The following is a 27960-nucleotide window of genomic DNA, read 5'->3' as shown; positions in this document are numbered from 1 at the left end:
CTGAGTCTGCCAAGCCTGCACGACGGTGCCGTGGTACCGGCAGCGTCCCCTTTCTCCCTTCAGCTTCATCAAGCAGTTGCCAGGGCAGTGGGGGCCCGTGCAGGGAGGCCCACAACCCTCAGGTCAGCATTACTGGTCTGGTGCAGAAGGACCTGTTCAGAACACGATGCCCCATGCCTCCGGTGTTGCCCAGTTTCCCACTCCGTCCAACCCGCATCAAGGTCCTGGCCACGAGCAACAGAGTCCCCTGGTGTCTTTACCAGGACCCTTGGTCAGTGATGGAAGAAATGAGGCAGTCTGTCTGCAAAGTGGAAACCACTCGGCAAACAACTTGGACCCTGAGAACACATCCAGGCAGAACTCCAGAGCTGGGACTACTCGCGCAAGCCACGAGTTCAGGTCGAATCCAGGAGTGAACAAGGAGCAGTTGCCAGACCTTGCTCTTGTCAATCCATTCGCTCAGGGAAATAGCCCAGAAAGCCATTTGCACTACCCCCCGGGGGCTGGGGGCAGCTGGACCCTGCCGGAAGTGGGCTCGGGAGCGCTCTCCATGTTTTTCCAAGGAGGAGAGACAGAGAATGAGGAGAACCTCTCATCTGAAAAAACAGGCTCTGCTGCTCAGTCCGACTCAGATGGTTTGTCCCCCAGCCTGGGACTCGGCCATCCTCCTGCCCATGTGGGAGCCAGAGGAACCTATCAGCTCTTTCTCAAAGGTTCCAACAGCGAGACCACGCAGCAGGGAGAAGACATGCAGTCTTATTTTACCCAGTCTGCAGGCTTCCAGCAGGATAAACCAGCCACTCAGAATGCTGCTCTTGACGTGTGGGGTGATGCAGCCAGCGCAGGGACTCACAACACGGGCAGCTCCCAGTATGAGAATGTGGAAAACTTAGAGTTCATGCAGAATCAGGAAGTTCTTCCAAGTGAGCCCCAAAGTCTGGACCCTTCCTGCCCAGGCGATCCGCTCAGATATGGACCCCTTCCTGGGCCAGCTGTCCCCAGACTCAGTGCTATGGGCCACACTGGAGGCGGAGGCCCAAATATCGAGGCCCCAGATGCAATGCCACACCCCGTGCGATCTGATAGCACATCCTCCAGTTACAGCGGCAAGAGCCCCCGGGGCCTTAGCAGTGCAGCCGCGTCCGACGATGCGGGGGGCACCTTCATTCAGCAGGAGGTTGGAAAACCTGAAGATGAGGCTCCGGGGGGTTTTTTTAAGCAAATTGATTCCTCTCCCATCGGAAGCAAGACAGACAAACCCACCACAAGCCAGAACTACTGCAGCGGCCTGTCCCAGCCCTCAACCCCCAGCCCCCCAAAACCTACGGGCATATTTCAGACAAGTGCAAATAGTTCTTTTGAACCCGTGAAAGCCCACCTCGTTGGAGTGAAACCGGTTGAGGCAGATCGCGCCAACGTGGTGGGTGAGGTGAGGGGGACCAGCGCTCACCAGAAGCAGCGCAGACCAGGCGCTGCCCCGCCTGACGCCTCCCCGGGCAACCTGGAGCAGCCACCGGACAACATGGAGACCCTCTCCCTCCCCCAGCTCTGTGCCCTGCCTCTCACCACGCCTGCGGAAGCCAGTCATGGGCTCCTGCACGCCAGGGCGCCGCCCTTGGAAAGTGTGCTTCCAGCACCTGAGAAAAGGCCCTCGACCAGGGCTCAAGGAGCTGGGAAGTGTGAGAGCCCAGCCACGACTCTGTGGGCGCAGAATGAGCTGCCAGATTTTGGAGGCAATGTCCTCCTAGCCCCAGCTGCTCCCGCACTTCACGTGCCTGCGAAACCTCGGCCACCTGAAGTCATCCAGCCTCCAGATGAGGGGTTGTCTGGTCGGCAGTCCCGGCAGCCTGTCCCCATCCCTGTCCCCACCGTGCAGAGCGGGGATGCCATTGGTGCTTCTGAGAATCTCGAGAACCCTCCCCAGATGGGCGAAGAGGAGGCCCTCCAGTCCCAGGCAAGTCCCGGTTATGCCAGTCTTCTGTCCTCGCCGCCCACCGAGTCTTTGCAGAATCAGCCAGTCTTGATCGCCCAGCCTGATCAAAGCTATAGTTTGGCTCAGCCCACGAATTTTCCTGTGTCCTTACCGAATCCTAATGAGAAGAATCATTCCTGGAGAGATTCATTGGTGGGAGACAAGGCCACAGTAGGCAGCCGAGCTGTCGGGGGAGATTCTGGAGAAAACACTGCTTTGTCTGGGGCTCTGGCTGGCTCTCTCTTCTGCCCGCCTCTGCCTCACAATCTTGCCCAGAGTAATTCCCCACAAGTTTCTGGTACCTCTGAAATGGTTTCTAACCTGCCAGCCGATTTGCTGATTCAAGCTGTCGTGTCATCCAACTCCAAAGAACTTGCTTCCAGAAAGTCAGAAGACTGAAAATGCAGAGAACGTGCTTCCCGAGTTAGTTAATGGTCCTGGGAGAAGCACCGGCGTGATGTTAGTACCACCTGCAAACGGTGCCTCGGTACCCAGTAGTACTAAGGCAGATCACCCCAGTAACCGGGATGGAACTTCAGGAGCTCTAGACTGCTCTCTAACTAGGACTTTGGAAAATCCTGTGAGAATGTATAGCCCGTCCCGTTCTGATGGCCCAGTTCCTGGTCAGCAGACCATCGCCAGTCATTCCCAGACCACCTGAGCCTGGGCCGCACGCCCCAGACCATTTCTACCAGCAGGTGATGAAAGATGCTCGGGCCCAGCACAGCCTAGAGGGAGCCCAGCAGGGGCCAGTGCCACCTCTGCCCCTTCCACCGGCTCCCAAAGCAGCACTTTCAGAGCCTCCAGACCCAGGAAGTCCCCTAGCGCAAGGACAGCCCCAGAACTCAACCCATCCTCCTGCAAGTCCGTCTCCGGCCGACGCGGGCCAGCAGCTGCTGCCTCGGCCACCTCGGTCCTCCAGCGCGTCCGTCGTGTCCACCAGTTCGAGCCAGGCAGCCGCGCGGTCAGACCAGCAGTGGCCACAGCAGCCGCCTCCAGACCTGGCATCCTACTACTATTACAGGCACCTGTATGACGGCTTCCAGTCCCCGTACCCGCCGGATCCTGGCCCCGCTCCCCACTACTACCAGGTAGGGTCGAGCTCTCAGGCTGTCAAGTCCTCTGACCAGTGGTTTTTCCTGCCATGTCGTGCTCCTAGGCAGGGTCCTGTTGGTCAGGTCTGAGATGCCCCGTAGCCCCGTTTCTGGCACCCACTGCTTTGTGAGAGGAATGCTCCTGGTCAGAGAGCTCCTCCTGAGCGCGGCCCCCCTCTGGGAAGTCCAGGTTGCGCGTTAGCGTGTTGGGCTGGGTTGGATACCTGCTTAATTTCTGTTGAACACAGCATACCCCAACCTATGTGACAGAAGGGACCTCTGTTTGCTGTCAGACCCGTTGGCTCTCCACAGACCCAGAGTTCTGGGCCACACACTTTGGGAAACGGATGGCCTCGTGAAGCTTCTTTGTGGTTTGGACACCAAAAACCCACCTGAGAACAACAGGAACACGTCTAGACTTATCAGCCTCTCCTTTAGAATTAGATCATTTAGGGAAGAAAGTTAGGTTTGGAATGTAATCCAAATGAAACAGCTAAGCCGAGAGGTGGAATTCCATAAACTTCCCCCAGGTGATACCTGGTGATACCGGCAGCAGAGCAAGGGGCCCCTCTGTGCTACACAGAAGATTCTTGCCTCTTCACGGTGATGCAGACTCACAACTGTTTAACCTTGCATTAATGTGAGAAACACGGTCCAGGTGGGCACGGTTGGTTACTGCCTGCTTCTCACCACCTCTAGCCCTCGCCAGCATCGTCCACACCCAGCTGAGGCAGGAGGACTGTGGGCCAGAAGTGTGGCATCCACTGTGTCAGCAGAGGCTGACAGAGCAGGGCTGTCACCAGTGGCACTGGGGGCTGCCCCGGCAATGGGGGCCCGTGCCCACCTCATGGGCTTTGGGACGTTTGTATATGTGTGAGCAGTTACACGCCTAACCCCTGAGGCCTGCGAATCCTAGATCCAGAAGGAACCCCGGGGACTTTTATTTCGCAGAAGGAAGTTATGCGCTGCCAAGAGCTCTGGGAGGGAGCCGTGTACCTGCATTGGGTCTTCTGTGTAGCGGCTACTTCTGCGTCCCAGAGGTTCCACCCAGCACCCTGCGTCACTTTGTGGGAGCCCACTTCTTTTTGCCTTTCTCTGTTTCATTGCATTTTCCATCAGGGTCAAGAATCAGTCCATCTTACGTGATTTCTCATTCTCTGCCAGATGATGGCGAGGGTCAGGCTCTGAGACAGAAGGACTGACTCTGGCTTGTGCCCCCGTCACCTCATCTCTGCTTCTGGGCCCAGCATGTCCACTCCTTAGAGCCATGGGGGTTCATTGATCTGAAATGGGCTGAAAGCTTCATGCAAATAGCATGATCCTCCTTTTGAGGCTGCTTGTAGCTTCAGGACCCATTTTAGTGGAACCCTTGTTCCACTGAGGCACCTGAGACAGTGTCTGAAATAGGGCCCAAGCTTGGGGGTCATGGCACCTACGCACACGACGCCTCAGGAAAGAGAAGCCTCGCAGCCCTGGGAGAGTCACTGCCGCCCGCTCCCCGGGGCCTGCTGGCCTGCGGCCGTGTGCCGAGCGCGGTGGGCCGCAGGAGGGAGAGGCTGCACCTGCCTGTGGCTGCGGCTTTCACTCTAGCTTTTTCTTTCATGTCAGTGAAGGGAGCCCTGCCTCCAGGCTCCTCCTGGAGAGCATCACTGTGGGTGCTCGTGCCAGTTGCTTAACAAGTTGGCTCTTCGTATCTAATGAGACATCCGTCTTTCAACAGGATGTCTATGGCCTGTACGATCCCAGATACAGGCCCTACGACAGCGCTACAGCCGCCTACGCAGACAGCTACCGCTACCCCGAGCCCGAGCGGCCCAGCTCCCGCGCGAGTCACTGCTCCGACCGGCCGGCTGCCAGGTGATCGGTGTTCATGCTGCTGGCTGTGCTAGTAACTTAGTGATTTCAGAAAGACCGTGTTTGTGAGGAATGATACAAGCCTGTTTAATGTGTTTGCATCTTGTCAGCGTGGACAGGTGGTAGGATGCAGTTTTTAAACTGAACTACTGCCTGTTCTTTGCACCTTGAACTACCAAGCACATTGCCACACAGTCACAGTCAGTGGCTGTGTCGTCAGCTGCACTGGTTGGGCCGGGCCCTGTGCGGGGCCACTGTGAAGCCACCAGTGCCCCCATGCAGGGTTCCTTCCGGGCCAGGCATTGTCCCATCGCTGAGGCACACACACAGCTCTTCGGGCTTGCTAAGGCGAACCTTCACAGGTCCTTGGACCAAGGCAAGCTTTCCCACTTGTGGTTACAGAGGTGCCCTGCTTCCCAGGCCAGGCAGGCTGGGCGGAATTCAGAGCTGGCCCGCTGGCCGCTGGCCCGCTGGCCCTGACAGCCTGGCTTCTTTCCCCAGAGCCTGTGCCCACAGCAGCACGCCCTCACACCTCGGGAGTGACCTGTCCCACTGGGGTGGGGTTTGCTACAAGGTCACGTGGTCCTTAACCTTCATAGAGAAAGTCCGGTCACAGGTGAAGGCTTCATGCACACACTGCCTTTCAAAGCCGTGGGCTCCTTATGCTGGTTCTTTGAGGCCTCAGTAGCCTGTCTGGAGACAGGGCTCTACCTCTGTGAGCCTTCTCCCGTGCAGCTGGCCTCTGCCCACGCAGCTCCACAGGGACGAGCTGACCTGCATGTAGCCTGGTGCTCTGGGTGCTTCATGTGCGAGAGTGCCTGGCGTCCCCAGAAGCAAGGTTGGAGTCCCAGTGGGCAGGTGTTTTCTGGTACCCCTGGGAGGCGCAGGAGAGTGGAGGGAGGAGCCAGGCACATCTGGCCCTTCCTGTTTTCCCTGCCTCTGCCTGCCGCCTGCTGCTTAATGTGGCACTTCATTCAAGAGGCCACGGAGGCTCCGTGCTGCTGGGGGGCACCTGCGTGGAGGCTCGGTCGGATTACCTTGCAGTGGTTCTGTCACCTAATCCGCAGCGTCTCCACGTCTCCCCCACTTCCTTGGGATGGCTCTGGGGAGCAGCCTCCCCTTTCCTGCCCTGCGTGCTTGTGTATGCACAAGAGTGTGTGCCTGGTGGTGTTCTCGCACAGCGGGGAGCATCAGCTTGTCTGTCTACTGCATGGTGTGAGCTCTTGAGGAGGGGACACACCTTGTGTTTCTGTGCGTGTGTCTTTCCTGATAGACACGCAGGGTTGGCCAGGGCAGCCAGGAGGTGGCACGCTCTGGGGTTTGCCCATCAGGTGGTTTTTCCGGAGCCCCCGCTGATGTGTGCAGGCAGGGCAGTCCAGTGTGCTCCCCACAAGGCCCCCAGCCCAGCGGGTATTCGTGGGGCTGAGCAGGGCCGGGTGGTGGCGGGAGCACACTCCTCACGGGCAGCACCCCACCCCCAGGAGTGAGCTGGCTGAGTGAAACATTCCTGAAGGGGCATGTTTTCAAAATCAGATCCTGCCTGAGTCTTACTCTTAGAAGACAGAAATGGTGGGAGGGTATAGCTCCAGCGGTAGAGCGCATGCTTAGCATGCACAGGGTCCTGGGTTCAATCCCAGTACTTCCATTAAAAAAAACCCCAGAAAACCTCACATAAACAACAACAAAAAAAACACAAAAATGCTATTAAGTCCTTCCAAGAATCTTACTGCCCCAGAAGTTCTGACACCTGACCTTCCCGCTGAGGTCTGCCTTTCCTGTGGTGAGAGGTAGTGTCCATCTGGGTCTGTGAAGCTGACCTTGATCACTTCCGTGGTGAGTCCCGAGCCAGGCAGCTCTGAGGACACCAGGGGCCCCTTACCTTACCACTCCGCGCGTGGTCTGTGTAGTGGGTGTCAAAGTCGGCCTCAGGTTGGTTTGATAGCTTAGTGCTTTTTGCTTCAGCAGGCATGATGACAAAATCGTGAGGAGCTGTTCCAGCGCCGGCTTTTATAGGACACAGCACTGAGAACGCAGAAGAGAGTCCGTTCTTTTATGTGGAACACCACTTAAATAGTTACTCCCACAGATACATCTCAATTCGCTATGTGTAGGGAATCCCGCAGTCTTATCACCGTTACTGGTTTGGATCTTCTGATTAGAATTTTCTCACAACCAAGGTGCTTTGATCAATGCCTGGTACTCTGGTATAATTCGTATTGACTGATAGCTTGTGGCACTTTAAGAAATAGGTAATTTGTTTTTTAACAGCACCGTGTGTTTTTCAGGCAAGGGTATCCTGAAGGTTACTATCATTCCAAAAGTGGATGGAGCAGTCAGAGTGACTACTATGCAAATTACTACTCCAGCCAGTACGGTTATGGAGGTAAGTGCAGGGCTTTTAATCGGCCAACCACTAGCAAACCTGTGTTTAGACCATTAGTGCAGCCAGGTGCAAAGCAGCAGCCTATGGGATTTCTTAGGGGACTTCCCTTTTTGTTAGTCTTATGATTTTATTCAAGAGCCAAAGTAATTGAAAATGAACTGTATCTGGCCATAATTGTATTTTGTTGCTATTCATTAAAAAGTTGTATCTTAACTATAGAATTAATGCATTTTCGTCACGTTAGTAGTTTTCTTTGATTTTTTATTTCTTTGATAATTTTCAGTAGTCCTAGAGTGGCCTGGCCCATGTGTGGCTGTTTAAATTGATGAAAGTAAGTAAAACGAGGGACCGCCTGTTCTTTGCACCAGCCATATCTGACATGCACGGGGCCACACGTGGCTGGGGTCCCCGTGTTGGATGGTGTGGACATAAGCTGCCCCAGGTGCCACCGGCGTCGGGCAGTGTATGAGAGTGGGTGTGTGTCCCCTGAGCAGCCCTGCTGGTCCCCCTCCCTGGCAGTGACCAGATGCAGGGTCCGGAGTCTGCAGCCCCTCGCTGTCCTGACACATTCACCCTCCACATCCCACAGGCCTCTTCCTCCCCTTTTACGTTTACACTGCTTTACACATAAGTTCTGCACACAGCTGCCCAAAATGGAGTATCTGGTTTGTTTGTAATGCTAACGTGCTTTTTTTAAAGCAGTCTTCCCGTTTTGAGAGTATTTATTTAGACTCTCTGAACCACATTAGAGAGAAAAGATATGAGTAAACTGGATAGTCACAGGATCAACTATTAAAAAGCAGTAACTACAAGTAACAACTTAATAAAAATGTTTTTTCGGGGAGAGTATAGCTCAGACGATAGAGTGCATGCTTAGCATGCACGAGGTCCTGGGTTCAATCCCCAGTACCACCTCCAAATATAAATAAATAAAACTCAGTTACCTCCCCATCATAAAAAAACAAACCAAGAGAAAAAAAAAATAAAGATGTCTTTTAGCAGTTTTTTTTTTCTTTTTAATTATGTATATTGAGAAAAAAACAGCCAGTGGCCATTGGGTATCAGTACAGTCAAGACCCAGAGGGGTACTCTGGGTCTCACAGCTAACATCCCCAGGGTTGTGTTGGTTTTCGGGCGGAAAGTTTGGTTCCTCTAGGAGGCAGAAAGCATTCTTTGGTCCTGGGGTGCCGTGGTTTCTCCAGTGATGGCTGAGGGGTGTCTTGCACATTGTGTTGACCTGTTGATCTCTGGCCTACAGCTCCTGGTCGCTGGGATCGGTACCACTATGGTTCTCAGTTCAGGGACCCCCGCTCCTACGACCGGGGGTATTGGTACAACACTGAACGCGACGCATACAGGAAGGAGAGCTGTGCTTATGGTGACAGGTTAGTGACACACACCTTGACGGTGAGGGTTGGTGGTAAATCAGAGCCGTGCTTGTGCGTCTCTGCCCTGGTGTCTTTGTGATTCACTCAGGAGCTCCAGTTGTGTTGGGTTTCTGGTGGACGGCTGACGTCACAGTCACCGTCTGGAAGAGGAGGATGAACCAGGCGCTCCTGGCGGGTCTTTCTCTGGGCTGCTGGAGGAGGCCTGGCCTCAGAACCAGTGCCGGGGGCCAGTTCACTCCTCTCCTCGGTGCCATGAGCGGCACGCCGGGTCGACTTGCAGCAGTGCCTTGAGGCTTACGGTGGGGCCTGAACTTGGGCTCAGGAGACGGCAGCTCCTCACTCGAGGGGGGCTCCGACCCGTGTTCTTAGGCCCGGGACTCGGGGTGATGTTTGCGCGGTGGGCAGCGGGGCCATGGTGGGGCCCCTGTGTAGTGGGTGCACGGCGGCCCTGGAGCGCCCTCCCAACTTCCCTTCCCCCGCCACTGCCCCACGGCCCCTCCAGGCCCGAGAAGTACGACGACCAGTGGAAGTATGACCCTCGCTTCACCGGGAGCTTCGACGACGACCCTGAACCCCACAGGGAGCCCTATGGCGGAGAGGCGGACCGGCGCAGCGTCCACAGCGAGCACTCAGCGCGCAGCCTGCGCAGCCGCAGCGGCAGCTTCAGCTCCCAGTCGCAGCAGGTGGGCGGGCGCGCTGCACCGGCCTCGACCCGGCGGGTCTGCCCGCCTGCCCAGGCCTCACGGCGTCCCTGTTTGCTTTCTGCTCTCGAAGAGTCAGATTTACCGAAGTCACAACATGACGGCTGGTTCCTACGAGGCACCCCCTCCACCAGGCTCCCTCCACGACGACTACGCCTACAGCACCTATGGCGGCAGTCTCCACGGTGCCCTGGGCTTCCCGGAATACAGCTACCCCGCCGATGCCGGCTGGCCCTCCGTGGAGCACGGTGTGTGTGGTTGAGGACCAGCTGGGCCTGTGATGAGACACAGGGACTGGGCTATACCTGGGACGGGTGCTGGTGATGGCCTGGCCTGGTGGCTTCCCTGCAGAGAAGGGCACCTGTCCTGCTGAGTGACAGCTTGCCACGCTGGGCTGGCAGCGTCCCTTGGGCTACATTTTGGTTCACAGGCTTGAGAGCTGCCCAGCCTGTCTGTTGTGTCCATGTCAGTGTGACCGAGGACAGGCTCACGGCCGAGCTCTCAGGCAGGGCCTTGTGGTCGCCCTGTGCTGACTACAGGGGTCAGCGGCTTTTGGAGGAAAGCTCTAACTCCACTCAGAAAAACCCCTGTTCATACACTTATCACACGGGCCACGTCCTCAGCTCCCCTCTGAAGTGTCTGGTCAAATGCTGTTTCTTGGAAAACTGCACAAGCATGTGTGGAGTTCTGCACTATAGCAGCACGAAGCAGAGGTGGGATGGCTGCTTCGCTAGTGTCCTGTCTGTTAAGCACCTCGCTGTCTGTGGGCTGGGGTGCTTTTCCTCTTGGTCACTTTCATTTTGGTTTCTCTTCTGTTTTCTTTTTTTCAAATGGAGGTACTGGGAATTGAACTAAGTACCTCCTGCATGCTCAGCGCGTGCTCTACCAACTGAGCTATCCTCCCACACCCTCTCGGTCACTTCGTTGCTCCTCCGACGCTTGCTCTGAGGTTGAGGGTGCAGCGGGGGCTGTGGGAGGGTGCCCCAGCCCAGGGGGCGGTGCGCTGCGCTGCTTTGTGTAACACATGCATCCTGGCGGTTCTTAAAGGAGCACTGTGATTTAAAGGAGAATAGTTCTCGTGTTTAATGATTTGAATGTTTTTCTGACATATGTTTAAGTTCTATTTTTTAATAGGATATTTAACAGTTACTGATCTCTAGTAGAAAGTCGGGTTGTCGTGATAAACCTGTGATTCCAGCTGCACAGGCATCTTGAGAATTTAAGCTGTTGATCTAGTTCAGAAGCATTAAAATGTAACAAGCCTATTGTTTCCTTTTTACTTTATTTAACGTAGCTCCATCAAGACCAACGTCTCCTGAGAAGTTCTCAGTGCCTCATATCTGTGCCAGGTTTGGTCCTGGGGGTCAGCTCATTAAAGTGATTCCGAATTTGCCTTCGGAAGGACAGCCTGCATTGGTTGAAATTCACAGCATGGAGGTAATTCCACGGGTAGAAATTCCATGTCACAGCCCAGGCTGCCCCCTGCCCTCCACTCTGCTTGGCAATCTTAACATCTTCAATTTGTGAGTCGCTGTCTGAAAAAACAACCTTGGGAAATGTTTATTCTTGTAAATCTTCAATTTGTAGATCTTTCTGGTTGTTTGGTCGTCTCTTTTTCCTCCCAGAAGTTGGCATTTTAAGAATCTGCTTTGGGTACCGTGTTAGACTTGGTTTTACCGTGTGTTCATTTTCTGTGCTTACTTGAATTTCTGATTTTGGAGGGAGGACCCTGTCCATGGTCACTTTCCTGGTGATTTTGGAGAGTGGGTGGAGGTGCGTTATGATCTCCGGGGGCCGGTGTGGGTTGCCCCGTTCTGTGCCCTGGCAGGCCTGTCCTGTGACTTCTTTCCAGGCCCCGCCTCAGAGTTTGGGCAGGGAGAGGGAGGGTTGGTCTCACTGCTTAAAATACAGTTAGAAAATCATTGTTGTAGAGCAGACATGCCTGCGGTCCGTGATGGAGGCCTTTGCCCCCCACGTCGAGGGACAGGCCATCCTCAGGACCGCGTCTGTCACTCCATCTGCAGGCAGAGCCAGCAGAGGCAGGCCGGGTCAGGCAGTGATGTGCCTGCACCCCGTGAGCTGCTCTCTCTCTGTCCCCCACAGATCTTGCTGCAGCACAGGCCGGAGCAGGAGGAGATGCGGTTGTTCCCAGGACCTCTTGGCAAGTACGTGCCCCACGGAAGCAGTCCGCCACGCATGTCCCGGCAGTGCCGAGCGTGGCCTCGCAGATGCAGTGTTGCTGTTCACTGAGTGTGTGTTCTTTTTTCAGAGATGACACCCATAAAGTGGATGTTATTAATTTTGCGCAGAACAAAGCTACAAAATGTTTGCAGAATGAAAATCTAATTGACAAAGAGTCTGCAAGTCTTCTTTGGAGCTTTATTGTTCTGTTATGCAGACAGAATGGGGTATGTTTCTCTTTGCTTTTAGGGTGGTTCTTTTGTCAGGCTTTATAGTCTTAGGGATCCTCAGTCCCCCCAAGGAGCTGGGCAGGTCTCTGGCCCAGGCTGTGCACGGGGAGCAGTGCTGCCATCCAGGACTCCCCTGGGAAGAAGGGCTTGGCAGTCATTTGGGGAAGTGGGAGCCAAGCAGGGCCTGTGGTCTGGGGTGGAGGGAGGTTTGGGCTCACTGTCCTATGCCTGTCTGGTGGCCCATCTTGGTCCTAGGCAGGTTGGGAGCAGCGCCTTGTGCCCTAGGGGACCAGGACCAGTCCTGTCTGGTCGCTCTTGCAGGAAGTTCTCTTCGTAGTAAAGCCTTTGTTCTCCTGCCTGTCCCTGCTGACCCTGACAGACCGTGGTGGGCACGGACATCGCGGAACTGTTGTTACGAGACCACAGAACCGTGTGGCTTCCTGGGAAGTCACCCAATGAGGCCAACCTGATTGATTTCACTAATGAGGCCGTGGAGCAAGTGGAGGAGGAGGAGTCAGGGGAGGCCCAGCTCTCGTTTCTCACTGACAATCAGGCCGCCACCTCCCTTGAGAAAGAAACGGAGAGGTTCAGGGAGCTGCTGCTATACGGCCGGAAGAAGGTGAGCCAGCTGAGCTCAGCGCGGGGCGGGGCCCGTCCTGCTCCCGGGGGTGCCAGCATCTGGGCTGAGCGCAGTACTGGGGGCCTGGTCCCACAAGGCACATCTGGCACCTGGTGTGTCATCTCTGAAGGCGTGGGTGGCAGTTTCTCCTAAGCGTTGCCAGTGTTGAAGACTCGCAGGTTGGCTTTTAGGCATTTGACGATAAACACGTTGACTGAGCTCAGGCTGTGTGGAGCCCGTCTCAGGGATCAGCACATGTGCGAGGTAGGAAGTTAACGTGCACACGCGCAGCCGGGGTGCCCTCAGCATTGCTGAAGTGAGGGTGCTGGGTGGGAGCCCTGCTGGGAGTGAGCTGGTCGCGCAGAGCAGGGGCTGAGGCCTGTAGGCAGGAGGTCGGTGGAGAGTGCCTCAGAGACTCGGCATTGGCCCATGAGAGTGTGCTCTGGTTGTGCAGAACACAGGGGCCCAGACAGGCACATGGCAGGGGACACCGCATTGGGGCATGTTCCCAGCACACGCCTGCCTCTGGCAGCACGGGTCTGGGGGAGGCCAGAGTTCTTGGTACTTTTATGTTATGATAAAATCAGAAAGTTCATACCTGATACTTAAATGACCTTAACATGGACGTTTTACAAGTGATCAAAGTCGCGTGTTCTGTTAGGTTTGATTACATTTATCTCTATTGCAACATTTTTGCCTCCTGGTCAGAAATTCTTTAAATTATGCCCCAGATTATTTTGGATCCAGGGAGGCTGCTGTAGTGAAGGCCCTGCTTGTGCAGAGAAGACACCCAAGGAGGCCTCATGGGTCCCCTGGACCCGGGGGTCCATGTGCCTGTGGCATTTCTTGCAGTGGGAGGGGCAGCTTGGGGGTGGCAGTTCAGCCACTCCATGTCCCTGTTTCTGATCGGTGTGCTTGTTCCCTGTGCTGATGTTGAAAACAGGGACCTCCTCCAGGAGGGACTTTGTGACGAGGGAAGACGGCCCCACTTGCCTTCTCTTCCACTTTGGGACCAGGAGCGGGTGTGTAGGGGGACCTTTTTCACGTGCAGCTGAGTCCTCTCCTCCCTGAGTGTGCGAGTGACACATGTTCCGTTGCTCCTTGTTTGCTCACATCACTGCGTTGTTCCAAGAATCAGAGAACCACTGAAATGTTTTGCAGGATGCTTTAGAGTCTGCGATGAAGAACGGCCTGTGGGGTCACGCCCTGTTACTGGCGAGTAAGATGGACAGCCGGACGCACGCCAGAGTCATGACCAGGTACAGAGCTCGCCGTGTGGACTGTCCCTGGGTGTGTCTGCTGGTCAGTGCGATGCGCTGGCGGCTCCTTGACGCACACAGTCACCTGTGCTCCTGTCAGCAAGAGCCATGGGCATCCCGCCTGCACTGCACCTGGTGCCGCCATGTCCGCGTGCGTGCAGGGCCCTCGTGCTCGGGTTGTGTTGCTGAGGGGTTTAAATTTTCTGTTAAATGCATGGGTTTTTTTTCTATAAAATCTCAGTGAGTTCTGTAGTCTTCATCTTTTCCAGCCTTTTATAAAAGTATTGCGGCGCGTATCCTTTGCTTAGATCAAGTGTCAGGCCAGTCCTAGAGGGGCTGAGTGAGACCAGACTTGTGCTTTGTTTCCTGTTGTTTAAGCTGGGCTGAGTTAGCTCTGTCTCTCTTCGTGTCTGCCCAGGTTCGCCAACAGCCTTCCAATCAATGACCCTCTGCAGACAGTCTACCAGCTGATGTCGGGGCGGATGCCAGCTGCGTCCACGGTCAGTGCGGGGTCCACGACAGCCCCCCACAGCCCAGCTCTCTGCTCAGAGCCCGCTCCCGGGAGAGGCCACCTCCTTTGATGCGAAACCTGGGTGTCTGTCCTCTTTTGCCTCCTCATTGTGCTCATGGAGCTCAACCACCACAAAATTAAAACGACACTCTTTCCAAGGATAAGGGTTTTTCTGCTCTGTTCTGCCTTCAGTGCTGTGGAGACGAGAAGTGGGGAGACTGGAGGCCACATCTTGCGATGGTTTTATCCAACCTGAACAACAACATGGACGTGGAATCCAGGACAATGGTCACGATGGGTGACACCCTAGGTGGGTCGGGCGTGGGCGTGGACGGCTGACGTGGGCGGGCAGCTGTCGAGCTGCTAAGGCCACGAGCCTTTCCCTCCGGAGTCTCCCTGGTGTCTCCTGTCAGCCCTCCGGCTGCCGGGAGAACCCCCATGACTGAGGCTGGGCCTGTCTTATGTCTCTTCAGCTTCCAAAGGCCTCTTAGATGCGGCGCACTTCTGCTACCTCATGGCCCAGGTTGGATTTGGGGTTTATACCAAGAAAACCACAAAACTTGTCTTAATTGGATCAAACCACAGGTGAGAAATCGAGTAAATGTAGCGTCATCCGTTTCCTCTAGAGAGGAAGCGGCCCCTCCTCTGGCGAGCCCGGACACACACGTGCGGGGCCGCCGGTGGCGCCCTTGCATCTTCGACATGCAGTTACACATTCCAGGTGACCTGCTCCAAGATTAACTCATTTCCTCAACAGTTTGCCGTTTTCAAGGTTTGCAACCAACGAAGCTATTCAGAGGACAGAGGCCTATGAGTACGCTCAGTCCCTCGGGGCGCAGACCTCCTCCCTGCCTAGTTTCCAGGTGGGTGGGAACTGCGCGGGCTCCGGCTCTGACGGTCGGGCTGACAGGGCTTCAGTTGTTCCGGGTTTTTGGTGGTTCAGGGATTTTAAATTTTCCCATAAAATAATGAAGTGTTTTTGGAAACTTTGAGATGATTGCTCGAGAACTGAACCCTGTTGAATTGAGGGGTTTGTGTTTTGGTTTTTATGTTTCTTATGTTTATTTTTGGGGGGAGATAATTAAGTTTCTTTATGTATTTTTTGATTAATTAATTTTTCAGTGGAGGTACTGGGGATTGAACCCAGGACCTTGTGTATGTTAAGCATACACTCTACTACTGAGCTATATCCACCCCTTGTTTTGGTTTTTTATACTTTAAATATTAAAAACCTTTAGTATTCAATGTCAAGTAGTTTCCTGGCAGCTTTGGCAGTAACACGGGGACCGCACTGCCTGACCCTGAACTGTGTGTCGGAAACGCTGACTCCGCAGACCAGGCGCCACAGAGAAGGGTTCCAAGCAGGTGGCGGTCATCGCGGGGCACATGCCGCATTGTGGTCTCTGTAGTCAGAGCTCTGGCAGCTCTGTTAAGGGTGTTGAAGAGAAGTGAGTTTCTTAGCAGCTTAGTTGTTCACTCTGATGTAAACCAGCTCAGGAATCGGGATCAGTTCTGCTGCGGGCAGGTTTGGGGGCACGCAGGAGAGATTAGAAATGTCCAAAGCAACATCCTCCTGCAGGGCGACCCCAGGATGATGCTGGGAGGCGGTAGCGGGGGAGGCCGGGCACGCCAGCTCCATCTGTCTGTTTCAGGTGTTTAAGTTCATCTACTCCTGCCGCCTGGCTGAGATGGGGCTTGCCACGCAGGCCTTCCACTACTGCGAAGTGATCGCCAGGAGCATCCTGCTGCAGCCGCACAGACACTCCCCGGTGCTGCTCAGACAGCTGGTACAGGTGCAGCCTTCCACAGCGTCGTCCCCACCATGCCGGCACGCGGGGTCTCTTGATCATCCAGGTGCTCGTGACCAGTGGGTGCTCTAGACTGACTCTTGGCTGAATTGAGACACTCACTTTTCTTGGGCAGGGGATGGTGTCTTCCACCTCAACATGGGAGTCTCGTGCAGGTGCAGAACTTAGCAGCGAGCTTTGGAGTAAGAAGGACCCTCTCCTCCAGGAAGTTCGTGTCTTGAGGCATCTTAAGTCTCGCAGTTAACAGTGTAGCTTCCGGAGTCCGGCCTCCTGGGTCTGGTTCTGGCTGCGGGACTGCTGGCCCCAGGTTCCGCTCTGTAAACCAGAGACAGTGTGACCAGCCCCTGGGCTTTGTGAGCCGAAAGTGTGATGGAGCAAGACAGTGCCTCGCCAGCCCCGAAGTGGCCGCAGCCTGTGTTCCTTTCCCCCAGGAGCTTCATTTTTGAAAGCGTGCTTGTGTGATGCCTAAAATTTTCACTGTGGATATTTTTAGACGTACAAAGATAGAATAACAAGTGAACCCTTGTTTTCGTCCCCCAGCTTCAGCAGTTAACATGAGGCCAAACTTGTTTCATCTATTCCCACCCCTGGCCCCCACAGTCCCCCTCCATCCCCCCTTCCCTCACCCCGCAGACCAGAGTGCAAGGAGAGTGGGGTGGAGGCAGGGCGGTGCTGCGGGCCCCGTGCCGGCGCCAGTGGCTGGTTGCCCTGATGTGCGTGCTCAGCCTCGGTGTAAATGTTTAAGGACCAGTCACAGAAGCACAATGGAGAAGGGCTTACATAGCGCATTAAAACACGTGCTCCAGACCGTAACGGGTTCCGCCAGCATGATTTTGCTTGCCATCCCCCGTGGTAATGGCCTTTGTTTCCAGGTTGCCTCCCAGTTACGCCTCTTTGATCCTCAGCTGAGGGAGAAGCCGGAGGAGGAGTTCTTTGTGGAGCCTGCCTGGCTGGCCGAGCTGCGGCGGGTGGAGAAGCAGGTCCAGGTGTGGTTTGCTTCCAGTCAGAGGGCTTGACACTGAGGGTGTGGGGCAGATGGCACAGTTCTGGAGGCACGCATTTGTCAGAGCCCTAGTTCCCGGGCCAGGCTGGCGCTCCCTGGAGCCCAGCAGACTGAGCGGGTCGGGGGTCAGCGTCCAGTGACGCATTTCTCCTTAGGAGGGCACCGTGGTGTGGAGTCAGGACGGAACCTTCCCCCTGCGCTGTCCCAGCACCCCCAGCTCTGAGGCAGGGCAGTGTGACGGCCTGGCCCTCACTCAGCTGGCGGGCTTGGGCACCGACAACCCACTGCTGGTGCCGCCCGGGCCCAGCGCCGAGCACCTCAGCCAGGACGTGTGGCTGCTGCCCTCAGGTGAGCCAGCATGCCTTTCTCTGCTTTATTCCTTGGTGAGCCTGCTGCTCTCCCAGCTTAAAGGTCTGGGTGAGTGGGCAGGTGGCCTCTTTGGCTGGGAGGTGGAGGAGGTGGGGAGAGGACTCAGGGAGCATGGAGAGCCAGCTCTGGGCCAGGAGGCTGCTCACCGGCTGTGCTGGGGTCGCACTGTGGCTTTGAGCCCATGCCCTATGTCCCGCTGAATGATGTCCGCCCCTGGCCCTGAAAGGTGCATGTTCCACCTTTGCCCAGCCAGACCAGTGATGTCCCAGCAACTTCAGCCTTTGTGCTTTGATGATTGATTTCCTGTTCCTTAACGAAGGAAACGTGTCCTGCTGGGCATGTGCGAGAGGCTGTTTAGTAGCTGCCAGATGGCTTTTCAGGTGACCAGAGTGAGCTCAGCACCTTAAACCTTCTTGTCCATGTCTCCATGCAGCTCCGTCGATGCTCCCTGACAGCCAATCGGCCATCCCCGCCAGGGTGCCGATGTTCCCAGTGCCACAACCCATGGGCCCAGTCGAGCCGGGCCCTGGCTATGGACCCCCCGGGCCTGCACTTGGCTTTCCAGAGTCCCCAGGGCCTGATCCAGCTGCTCTGTACCCAGGGCCTGGCCTGACGCCTGGTGCACCACCTCTCCAAGAGAGTGACCACCTGCTCCCAGACCCCAGGAGCCAGGTCCCAGGTGGGTCTGCCAAGGCGCTGTCCTGGGGGAAGAGCTGAATTGTGTTTAAGTCCAAGGAGGTGACTGGGGAGAGATTTGGAGCAAATTCTTTTACTTAGTGTGTACCCAATACTCCAGAAGTCCTAGGCTGACTGGGTTGATCCAAGGTTGGTGACCTGGTTTTCTTTAGGACATGAAGTGGGAGTGGGTGGCCAGGGTGGGCAGGCCGGCATCGAGGTGCCTGGCCTGCGGCCCCTGTGAACCTTACGGGAAGCTGTGCCCTCCTCGTGGGAGGCAGATCCATCACCAACCTGCACCTGACTGTCTTCCTGACAGCCCGGCTTTAACAAAGAAACCGTCTCCACGAGTCCGGGAACATTTTCCGTCTTGGTTTCTGCAAACAGGGTTGGGGAGGCATGGCCGGGAGGAGCTGTGTGTCCCCCGTCGGCGCCTCACTCCCCGGCTCTGTGCTTGGCCCCGCCAGGTCACGCCGTTCCTTTCCCTTGACAGGAGCGATGCCGCAAGATGGTCCCTGTAGAAGCTCACTTCTGGAGTCAAGAGAAGAGGATTTTGGTGGAAAATTTGCTCATATGGTACTTCCCCACTTTTTTAAAAACTGTTTTCCATAAACACCACTGAAGAGGTACTCAGACTCTGTTCTTAAGTTGTAAGTAGGGAGATGATACTTAAAATTATGGAATTATTTTTTCCATTGTTTCTTAAAGAGAAAGCTTGAGTCCTTAGACCATGAAGACATGGTGAAAACATCCATAGGGAAAAAGGTGGTTTAATGCTGTAGAAATAAGGGGCTTTAAGGAAGGAGTGCTTGTCTATAATGAAACCACTCTGTCAATTTTAACTTTTCTAAAATGGAGAACTTCCTCCAACTTTTGCGTTTCTTTCTACCATAGAATCCCTAAAATTTTCAGTGGCTTTTTGAAATGGAGATTGACTTGATCAGATATGTTTGCTATAAATGGCACATCTGTGCTGTGATCCCAGTGGGGGTGTGGGGGCGACAACCGCGTTCTGGAAGCTTCTTTACAGACACCAGCTCTTTATGGGCCCGTCGGTGGGGGTGGCTGCAGCTCACACTCTCCTTGTGTGCTCTCCCACTAAAGTGTTCTGTCCCCGGGAAAGCAAGGGTGGCAGGTAACTGTGCTGAAAACAGCATCTTAACCCAGGGTAAGTATTTTCAGAGAAGTGTGTCTTTGGAGGTACACCTACCCCGTTCTGCCCAGTCCCGTCCTCCATGCACATAGGTACCCATGTGTTCCCACCCAGCAGTCCCATTCAGCTCCAGAATCCACACTTGAATATTGTACAGCTCTATGAAAAGTCTCTCCCCAGTGCCCCCTCACTCCCCTCTGCTCATCGTGGTCAGGAGCCTCTTGGCAGCACTGTGAGGGCTCCCAGAAGTGCCCCAGGTGAGCCTGCCCCCGTCTTTCCTTGGGACAGGGCCCTTCGAGGACACCGCTCAACTCCGAGGCGCCTCCAGCCTGGGAGGGTGCCGGCTCAAGGTCCCTGCCACCGTCTCCGTCCCTGACATCGGCGCCCGAGATGAAGAGACCTGAACAGGTGGCCAAAAAAGAGACCAAGGAGCCTAAGAAGGTGATGGGCAGCCCACCTCCAGCTGGCAGGGCCGGGGCTGGGCAGGGGGCTCAGCCACTGGAAGCGAGGACGGAGCGTTTGTTTCTTTTTCGTTTAAGCCAGACATTTTCTCAAAGTGCAGTAAGCATGTGGGAAAGCGTGTGGCCCTTTCTGTGAGTCTGTGTCCACGTATGACCAACCACCCCCGGATCGGAGTTCCTGGGGGCCCCACGAGTCCAGGACTGTGGGCGTCCACCCCTGCAGGGTGGCCTCCGTTCTGGTCTCTGGCTCCACCGCTTAGTTTTGGCTGCTTCCCAGCTTCGTGCAGAGGAGGTTCACCCTTGTCATCATGGCGTAGTGCCGTCTGTGCCACAGTTTTATGCACCCTTTCTCCTAACACTGGATGTTTGGGGCTTTTTCAGGTTAGAGTTTCTGAAATAAAGCCACATGAGCGTTCTTATCTTTTGGTGGCAGAGGCACTTGTTTCTCTCGAGTGTGCCCCGAGGTCACAAACAGCTGTGTGTCCAGGTTGGAGTGAGCTGCCAGCCAGTCCCCTGGGCATTGTCCCAGGGGCCCCTCCGGCAGCCTCTTTGTTCACAGTGGCAGCCGCAGTCCAGTCCTCGTCCCCGCGGGCCTTGTGCTGTCAACCCTGTTCGTTTTGGCCGTTCTGCCGGGATTGGTGACACTTGATTGCGGTTTAGTTTGCATTTCCCTGGCAAGTGATGGCGCTGAACACGTCTCACGTGCTGCCTGCCACCCTCTGCGCTTATGTGTGGGGCCACTTCCCGTCTTCCCCTGACCGTAGCTGGGCACTCAGTCACCTGCAATTCTTTGCCTGTTGTGGCTCCGAGTCCTGCCTGATGTCCCGTGTATTGTGTATTGTGAGTACCTCCTCCCGGTCTGTGCCTTTTACTTTTGGCGGTAGCTTATGAAGAACATGGTTCTTCAAGTTCAGCTCATGAGACTTTAATTTAATAGCCAATGTTTTAGGTAAGCACAAATGTAATGCCAGACATGCATGAACCACAAGGTAGAACACGGCCTTCAAACAAGCTGTGAGTAAGCAGTTACTCCCCTCCCCACTCCAATAGGCGCATCACTCTGCTGCAGGTTCAGGGGAGCAGGCTGGGGGAGCGTATGGGGTTTAGTACAAGTGAGGTCACCCGGGAGCACCGAGGGCCTTGTCCTTGGGACCTCTCTGCCACCTGTCCCAGCGCTGTCACTCCTCAGATGGGAGATGGTCATAGGCTGCTCACTTGTTGGCATTTAGAATGAAAAGCTCCATAGTGCAAATGATTATTCTAATTTTTTTAAGTTGTGGTTAAATATACACAAAACTTACCATTGTAACTGTTGTTAGTGTGCGGTTCTGTGGCATTAGATATGTTCACATCATAGTCTAACCACCACCAGCTGTCGCTAGGACTTTCTCATTGTCCCAGACTGAAACTCCCCACTAAACACCAGCTCCTCCTTCCCGCCCCCGCCCTGGGCATCTGCTTCCTGTCTCTGTGGGTTTGACTCCTGGGTCCCGCCCTCAGGGACTCCTGCAGGATCGCCCTTCTGGGTTGAGCTAACTTCACTCAGCATGATGTTCTCAAGGTTGTTCTGGTGGTTTTTATATTTAGACTAGTGAATCCTGGTTTTCTCGTTGGCTGCCTGGGAAGAGAAGGACAGAAGCTTACTTGCCAGATGACAAGAACAAATCGGTAAGCCTGGCGAGCGGGGCACTGAGGAGCCGGTAGGGCGCCGTGTAGCACGTCCGTCCGCTGGTCTGCACGCTGCGTCTCAGCTTCAGGATGAACCCAGCAGGTGCCTCTCAAGTAATCGGGTTCTAGTTCTTCTCTGCTTCAACGACTGAGTGTTTTGGTTTTGTTTTTGTTTGTTTTTACTTTGCATAATTGTGGCAGATCGTCTGGGATGAAAAGAAGAACCGATGGGTGGATGTAAACGAGCCGGAAGAGGAGGTGAGCTGGGGGCACTTGCCTGTGACCGGAGGGGGCCCCTCAGTGTTTGGGTGGGGGCGCTCTCTGAGAGGCTTCAGCCTGCATTTGTCCGAGAGCAGATTTCTGAAGTGGTCTTTTCCTTTACAGAAGAAGGCTCTGCCCCCGCCTCCAACATCACTTCCCAAGGCTCCGCAAGCTGCCCACCCTTGTCCCGGAGGGCCCCCCAGAGCCTCTGTGAACATGTTTTCTAGAAAAGCAGGTAACAAAGTCAAACCAGAGATCAGAGTGAGTTTGGTTAATTTGTCCTACAGATAGGCCAGAGTTTAGCAATGATGAGGCACATGTTAGATGGTAGTTTGTCACCTTACAGGAGGGAATCCTGGTTGTATGAGGATGAGTCGTGGAGGAAGATACCAGGTCTCTTAGAGATTAAAACAGGCCTCAGAGGCCAGGTGCCACTAGTGAGCAGGTCCCGTGGTCGGAGAAGGGCTCTGGGAGCGTTGTGGTGCGAATGGCCCTCACCCCAGGCCAGATGCCGCACACGTGCTCAGCCCTCCGGAGAGCCCGCCTTCACGCCCCGCCCCTGCGGCTTGCGGGCTCCTGCTGCCCTTTGGAGCAGTGGAAGCGGTCATCACTGTGCTGGCCTGAGCCCGCTCCCTCCCCGTCACAGGCGGCAGCAGAGCACGCTACGTGGACGTGTTGAACCCGGGCGGCCCTCAGCGGAGCGAGCCAGCGCTGGCCCCCTCGGACTTCTTTGCTCCGCTTGCCCCGCTCCCGATCCCAGCTCACCTGTTCGGACCACACCCAGGTAGGCAGCACGGGAGCAGTGCCCATGGGAGCCCTGGCGTCCTGACCTTTGACCCTCTTTCTGAGAGCCTGTGGCTTTAACCTCCTTAAGGAGAACGAGCAGCCAGCGCGCCGAGAGCCTGAGGTTGGCCTGTGCTGGGTTTTGGGTCTGTCTCCCATTGCCTCCATTGGGGCGGGCACTGTGTGGACCCTTCTCGGCTTCTTTCCAGTGAACCACACCCCCGCCCCCCAAGATTTTGGACTAAATGACCACCTCTCACACTGTCTCCTCCACAGATGCAGAGGACGCACCACCTGCAGAGGGGGCTGGCAGGGAAGGGCAGGCACCAGCTGGGGGTCCAGCCAACCGAGAGTCTGCGTCAGAACCCAAGGTGAGCGGAGCCGTGGGACAGAGGGGAGGGCCCAGTGGGGAGTCAGCCCTGGTCTTCTGCGCGTTGAGTTCCATCGTGTGCAGAGCACCCTGTGTCTCCCGGGAGTCTCTTTGCTATTGAATGTCCTCCGGGGGCTGCAGGTTAGAGCCACGTACGTGTTACGCAGTGATTTTGTCTTGCTGAAATCACAATAGTAAAGACATTTTTTTGAATAATTAAAACGTATGTGTGAAATACAGTCGTTTAGCATATGGTCTCTGAAGTTGAATGGATCTGGGTTTCAGCCCTGGTTCTCCATTAACTGCCATTTAAAGTTTGGGGAAGTCACTTACCTAAGCCTTAGTCTCCTGCTTGGTGGATACGGTGACAAGACCATCAAGTCACCAGGCCGTTGCAGGGCACAGCGGGCCCTCCTTAGGGATGCGCTGGTGGTGTTGGAACCTGTGGGACGGCCGGCCCCACTCTGCGGGTACACGCAGGAGCGCTGTGCGTGGAGCAGAGTGGCTTGTAACCTGGGCAGAGGGCCGGCCCGAGTGCTCTGCCTCCTGTGGGGACTCTGGTTCCCTGGGGTGTGCTGGTGGCTGCATTTCTTCTTTTTCCTGGCAGGTGTTCAGTTCTGCGGCCCCGCTCCCTGGTTCTGAACTGCCCCCCTCCAGAGCGGACGGCTCCCAGGGGGGAGAGGTAAATGGCCCTGGGTGAGAGTATCTGTGGAAACTCTGAGCTGAGGAAGGTCGTTTTTATTGTCAAAACAATTTTTTCCTTTAAAATGGATATTAATGGGTATGAAAAAGGCAGCTTGGGAACTTTTGAGAACTTGAAAGTGTTGTGCTCTTAAAAAGTCACAGTTGTTTCAGCAGAATTGTTTGGGGGCTCCAGACAGAGCAAGGGGTCGAGTACGTGCTCACCAGCCAGCGTGGCTTCTGTGTGGAGTTTGTCAAGTGCCCCGAGGTCATGCTGGCTGAGGCCCGGGCTGGCCAGACTCCTTCCCCTGAGCCAGTGGTGTTTCTTAATAAAAACTGTACCTTAAAATAGGAATTTAAAGCTAACTCTGGCTTTTTCCCAATGAATTGTATTGACTCTGATGGCCTCATAAGCTCTGGAATTACACTGACAGCTTGGAGCAGTGACTTGCATCTTGATTGTTTGATTTGTCTGTCTCTGTGTGTGTTCTTACTGTTTTGTAGCTTTCGCGCTGTAGTTCAATGAGTTCATTATCACGTGAAGTCAGCCAGCATTTTAACCAGGTACCTGTGGCTGGCCGTTCTCACTGGACTTGGACTTGAACTGGGCTGTTTGTGTCGCTGTGCTGGCTGGTCCCTTGCTCTCGGTGTCTAACATTACCTCTCGTCTCAGCCAACCGTCACACGACTGAGGATGCAGTGTTCCTGTCTTTAAACCTTCTGGAAGGGTGGTGCTAGATATCCAGATACACTGACAGTCGAATTGAATGAAAACGTTCATAGTGAACCAGCAAGTTCTGGACTCCTACACTTTCTGAATTGATTTTTCCAAATGACCAGCCTCAGGCATAGCCTTACATGTGTGTGTGTTTCAGAAGCCGGGCTGCTCTCAGTTGAAAGGAGGAGTTTGTTTTCTGACGGAGCATGAGAAGCTTTGTTTTAGGCCAGGTGGGGTGGCAGTGACCGCTGCCCTGTGGTCAGTCTGGGTGGGACGTAGAGGAAATATTCCGTCTTCACGCGTATCGTGGAACGAAGCTTTGCCCACTGCTCGGCAGAAAGGCTTCGTGTGATTGGTTTGCATATTAAACCACTGGATTTTGTAGCTGCATACTTTGGGCTGAAGTAGCCAGAAGTCGCTTCTAACTGCTCCAGCTGATGCCAGCGGGCCCCTCGGGGCGCCGCACTGCCTCGCCTGCGTGCTGTGGTCTCTGAAGCGCTGTGCTCTGCATGTTGCTGTGGTGTTCGCCATTTCTCTCTGAACCACTAAATAATTAAATCCAGTGTTGCAAGAAGTATTTAGACCTGCTTCTGTGCATATTTAGAAGTCGTACAAATCCTGACCCAGAAATAGTGTATTTGCAAGTGAAACACAAACCACTTTGTAAGTTAGTTGTTGAGATGAACTCTCTGTGGTTCTCAGGCTCCCAGTGCTCACACCCCTACAGGGGGCCCTCCCGGGGGAGCAGTGCCCTTCTACAACCCTGCCCAGTTTGCGCAGGTAAGCGCCCTGGCTGTCCCTCAGGGGCGGGTGGGAAGCTGGAGGAGGCCTTTCCCCCACCGATGACCCCGACTTGCCTGCTCACCCTTCTCCCTTCGCCGCCACCGCCATGGGTATGAACGCCGCCACTGTGCCCGGGGTCCTGCCACCTCCTGCTGGTCCACCTCCCTCCCCTGTTGGCCTTGGCCACCCCTCACCTGGTACTTGTGACCTCCAGGCAGGGAATGTTCCTGAGTGTTCCCTTTCATTTCTCCCCACCTGCCTTCTCTCTCCTCCCTTCCAGGCTCTTTCCTGCAGAGTAAAGACGGCTGCCCGTCTAGGGGGAGCTCAGGGTGGGACGAGGTCTGCGGGAGGTCTTGGCATTCAGAACGTGTAACCTTCCCTGATCCCCGGTTGTCCCGAGGCAGCCCCAGCCTCTCTCCTCCCAGCCACGGGCTTCTGCCTCAGCTGGCAGTGGTGGCCTTCCCGGCCTGCCGCCTGCACCCTCCCCTGGTCCCCGGGCTGCCACCTGCTTGTTCACTTCAGGTTTCCATGGTTGTTTTCTCCTCTCCTGTCATCTTTATCTTATGGGTTATGCCTTTACAAACGCTCCCTGGCTTTCATTTCAGTTAGGATTTTCGAGGGAGCAGGAGTAGATGTCCACTGTCTTCCCATGGGCGTCCCTGTGTCCTGTCAGTAGCAGGCCGGCCCCAGGCCCTCCCTGGAGTCTAGGCACTCAGCTGTCGGGTCAGCCTGACGAGACTGCAGGCACCCTTGAAGGGGATGTCAAGACGGGGTACTGCCTTGGTCAGTTATCACGGGTTTGCAGCAACAAAACACGCAGAACATGCGTGTCTGTTGAGAGAAATGGTCTGTTCTGGCTTGTTCCGCTGACCCGCTGATCCTTCACGGAGGGTGGCCCACCTTGGGGGTGAGGGGCCAGGTGTGCGAAGTCAGTGCTGTCTGTGTTGTTTCAGGCCTCTGCTGCCTCGGGAAGTTCAAGGACGGGAAGGATTGGCCAGAGGAGATACCCAGCATTGAGCTAGAATGGTCCGTCTGGATTAGCGTTTGGAACCCTGAAATTATTACCCTCCACCGAGAGCTCAGGCCGATTGCCTGCAACCTCTCTTCTGTTCCCAAATGGACGGCCGTGATTCAGAAGTACCTTCATTTCCTCCTCACCACCTGTCTTTACACAGTATCGCCAACAGTGATTCCACACCTTTAAGATGCTGAATGACAAGAGTAAATCTTTGACTCAGAATCTTTCATTCCTTTTAAGGATCCAACATTCTTAGTCATTTAAGGATGTTACACTAAGCAAAGCTGCAAACATCTTGGCTACAGGAGGACCTTGCTTTTCCGTAACTAAGGCATCTCTCAAAACCTAACAGTGAATTATTGCCAAGTCACCCCACGGGGTCCTTCAAGATGCTAGAAGGAAGTGGTGGACCTCTGACTCAGAGGGAGGCGTTGACACCCACCCTACACGCAGAGGCAGTGGGCTCCCACGTCACTGTGGCTGAGCCTGGGAGGGCGTTCCTCTCAAAGGAAATGTGGGGTTAATTCAGCGAGTTCAGTCAGGCTCTGCGGGAGGCCTTGGTTACTGAAGTGCATTTCTCTCTAGCAGAGCTGGGTCCAGCTTCACTTAACCTTCCTGATCCGGCCTGATCCGGCCTGTGAGGGGCTCCACGCAGCCGAAGGAGCTGTCTTTGCCCGTCCCTAGGGGCGGCTCCATGGCGGGGAACGAGCCACAGGGAACTTGTGTTCTGACGTGACTGAGCCCAACTAGTCAGCCACATTAACACCTGGTCACTTGGGGGACTTTGAGGTACGTGTGCGTAGCCTGGTCAGACTCCCCGTCGGAAGCTCTGGGTCGCCGTGCTCCCCGAACCAGTCGATGCGGGGCTTCCTCCTGGGCGGTGTTCACAGCACAGCCCCGCTGACTGGCTCCTCTCCCCTGGTTGACTTCATATAAGGAGTTGGTAACATCTCGAAAAAAGTAGCTTAAAATAATTTCTTGACGGAAGCTCTGGAACCTGATCTTTCTGCCCCTGAACTTCTCCCACACCGAGCTCCGGGGGAGCTAACGCGTCAGCTCTCGGCCACATGAGGCCGCAAGGAAGACCTCCTCCTGTGGGCTCAGAGCTTTAAGGCTTCACCGACTGTTTCTAAAACTTCACATTCTTGTTAAGTCTAAAGGGACTAAAGAAAATATTTAAATATTTATAAAAATCATTAGGAAGTAATTTCTGTAGATCGCTGGGGGAACACGGTTGGTTGGAGTTTTAGACCCAACTGTGAGGTTGTGTGTGGACCCGGCAAGGTCTGCCTGTCTTCCAGGGTCACTTGTCACCTAGGAGAGACCCACAGTGGTTTCCAGAATGCGTCACAGATCTGTGACTGATCCATATTCCTGTCACCTCGCTGACAGGCAGTCTGCCGTGTCCCTTGGTCAGTGCTCCGTTTCATTCCTGGGACCTGAGACCCTCCTGGCACCATCAGCTCCCCCGTCAGCCCTGCCCATCATTCTGTGTCGACTGCCAGTGACTTTTGACTCAAGAAGCTTCCTCTGAGGCGGGAGCTGCTATTTTTCCTAAATGCAAATTGTTACACTGCAAATTGTTAAATAAAATATTTTGCTCTCTCAAGCATTTCACCCTGCCTCTTTTTGTTTATTGGGAGCCAGTGAGTCTCCCTCTGCAAGGCCTGGGAACCCTGGGCCGCACCTGCAATTTTTTTTTTTTTTTTTTAGTTGGAGAAAATTAGGCTTATTTACGTATTTTTTAATTATTTGTGTGTGTGTAGGTACTGGGGATTGAACCCAGGACCTTGCGCACGCTAAGCATGAGTTCTACCACTGAGCTACACCCTCGTGCTCACCTGCACTTTATTGTACAGAGGCGCCTGGGCCACCTGAGCCTGTTCGCGATCCTTGCTTTTCATGGGCAGAGGAAGGAGGACGCCTCTGAAGGGTGGTGGGTTTGACATGGATACCCTTCCTGGTGGGAAGGAGATGAGGCAGTGCTGCTCCCTGGGGACCCCAGGCAACACCAAGT

General features: G+C 54.9%; 1 protein-coding gene across 1 annotated transcript; it reads left to right on the top strand.

Annotated features, from left to right (window-relative positions):
* Nucleotides 1-31: 31 nt before the first annotated feature.
* On the top strand, nt 32-27555 carry SEC16A (SEC16 homolog A, endoplasmic reticulum export factor). Its single transcript, XM_032478806.1, is given in 32 exon segments — nt 32-2320; nt 2322-2624; nt 2626-3063; nt 4787-4923; nt 7206-7303; nt 8562-8688; nt 9194-9374; nt 9466-9640; nt 10687-10829; nt 11496-11557; nt 11662-11800; nt 12183-12422; nt 13584-13681; nt 14100-14181; nt 14385-14502; nt 14666-14777; nt 14950-15055; nt 15845-15985; nt 16873-16986; nt 17159-17351; nt 17806-18051; nt 18541-18623; nt 19489-19641; nt 21249-21329; nt 21531-21587; nt 21714-21825; nt 22237-22374; nt 22650-22744; nt 23351-23425; nt 23929-23988; nt 24845-24922; nt 25879-27555. Coding segments are annotated over 32 exon segments (6408 nt in total). The 5' UTR covers nt 32-166; the 3' UTR covers nt 25948-27555.
* The last annotated feature ends 405 nt before the right edge of the window (nt 27556-27960 follow it).

Source organism: Camelus ferus, chromosome 4, assembly GCF_009834535.1.
Source record: "Camelus ferus isolate YT-003-E chromosome 4, BCGSAC_Cfer_1.0, whole genome shotgun sequence".
In the NCBI taxonomy this organism is placed as follows: domain Eukaryota; kingdom Metazoa; phylum Chordata; class Mammalia; order Artiodactyla; family Camelidae; genus Camelus; species Camelus ferus.
This window is presented reverse-complemented; position numbering and strand designations above follow the sequence as displayed.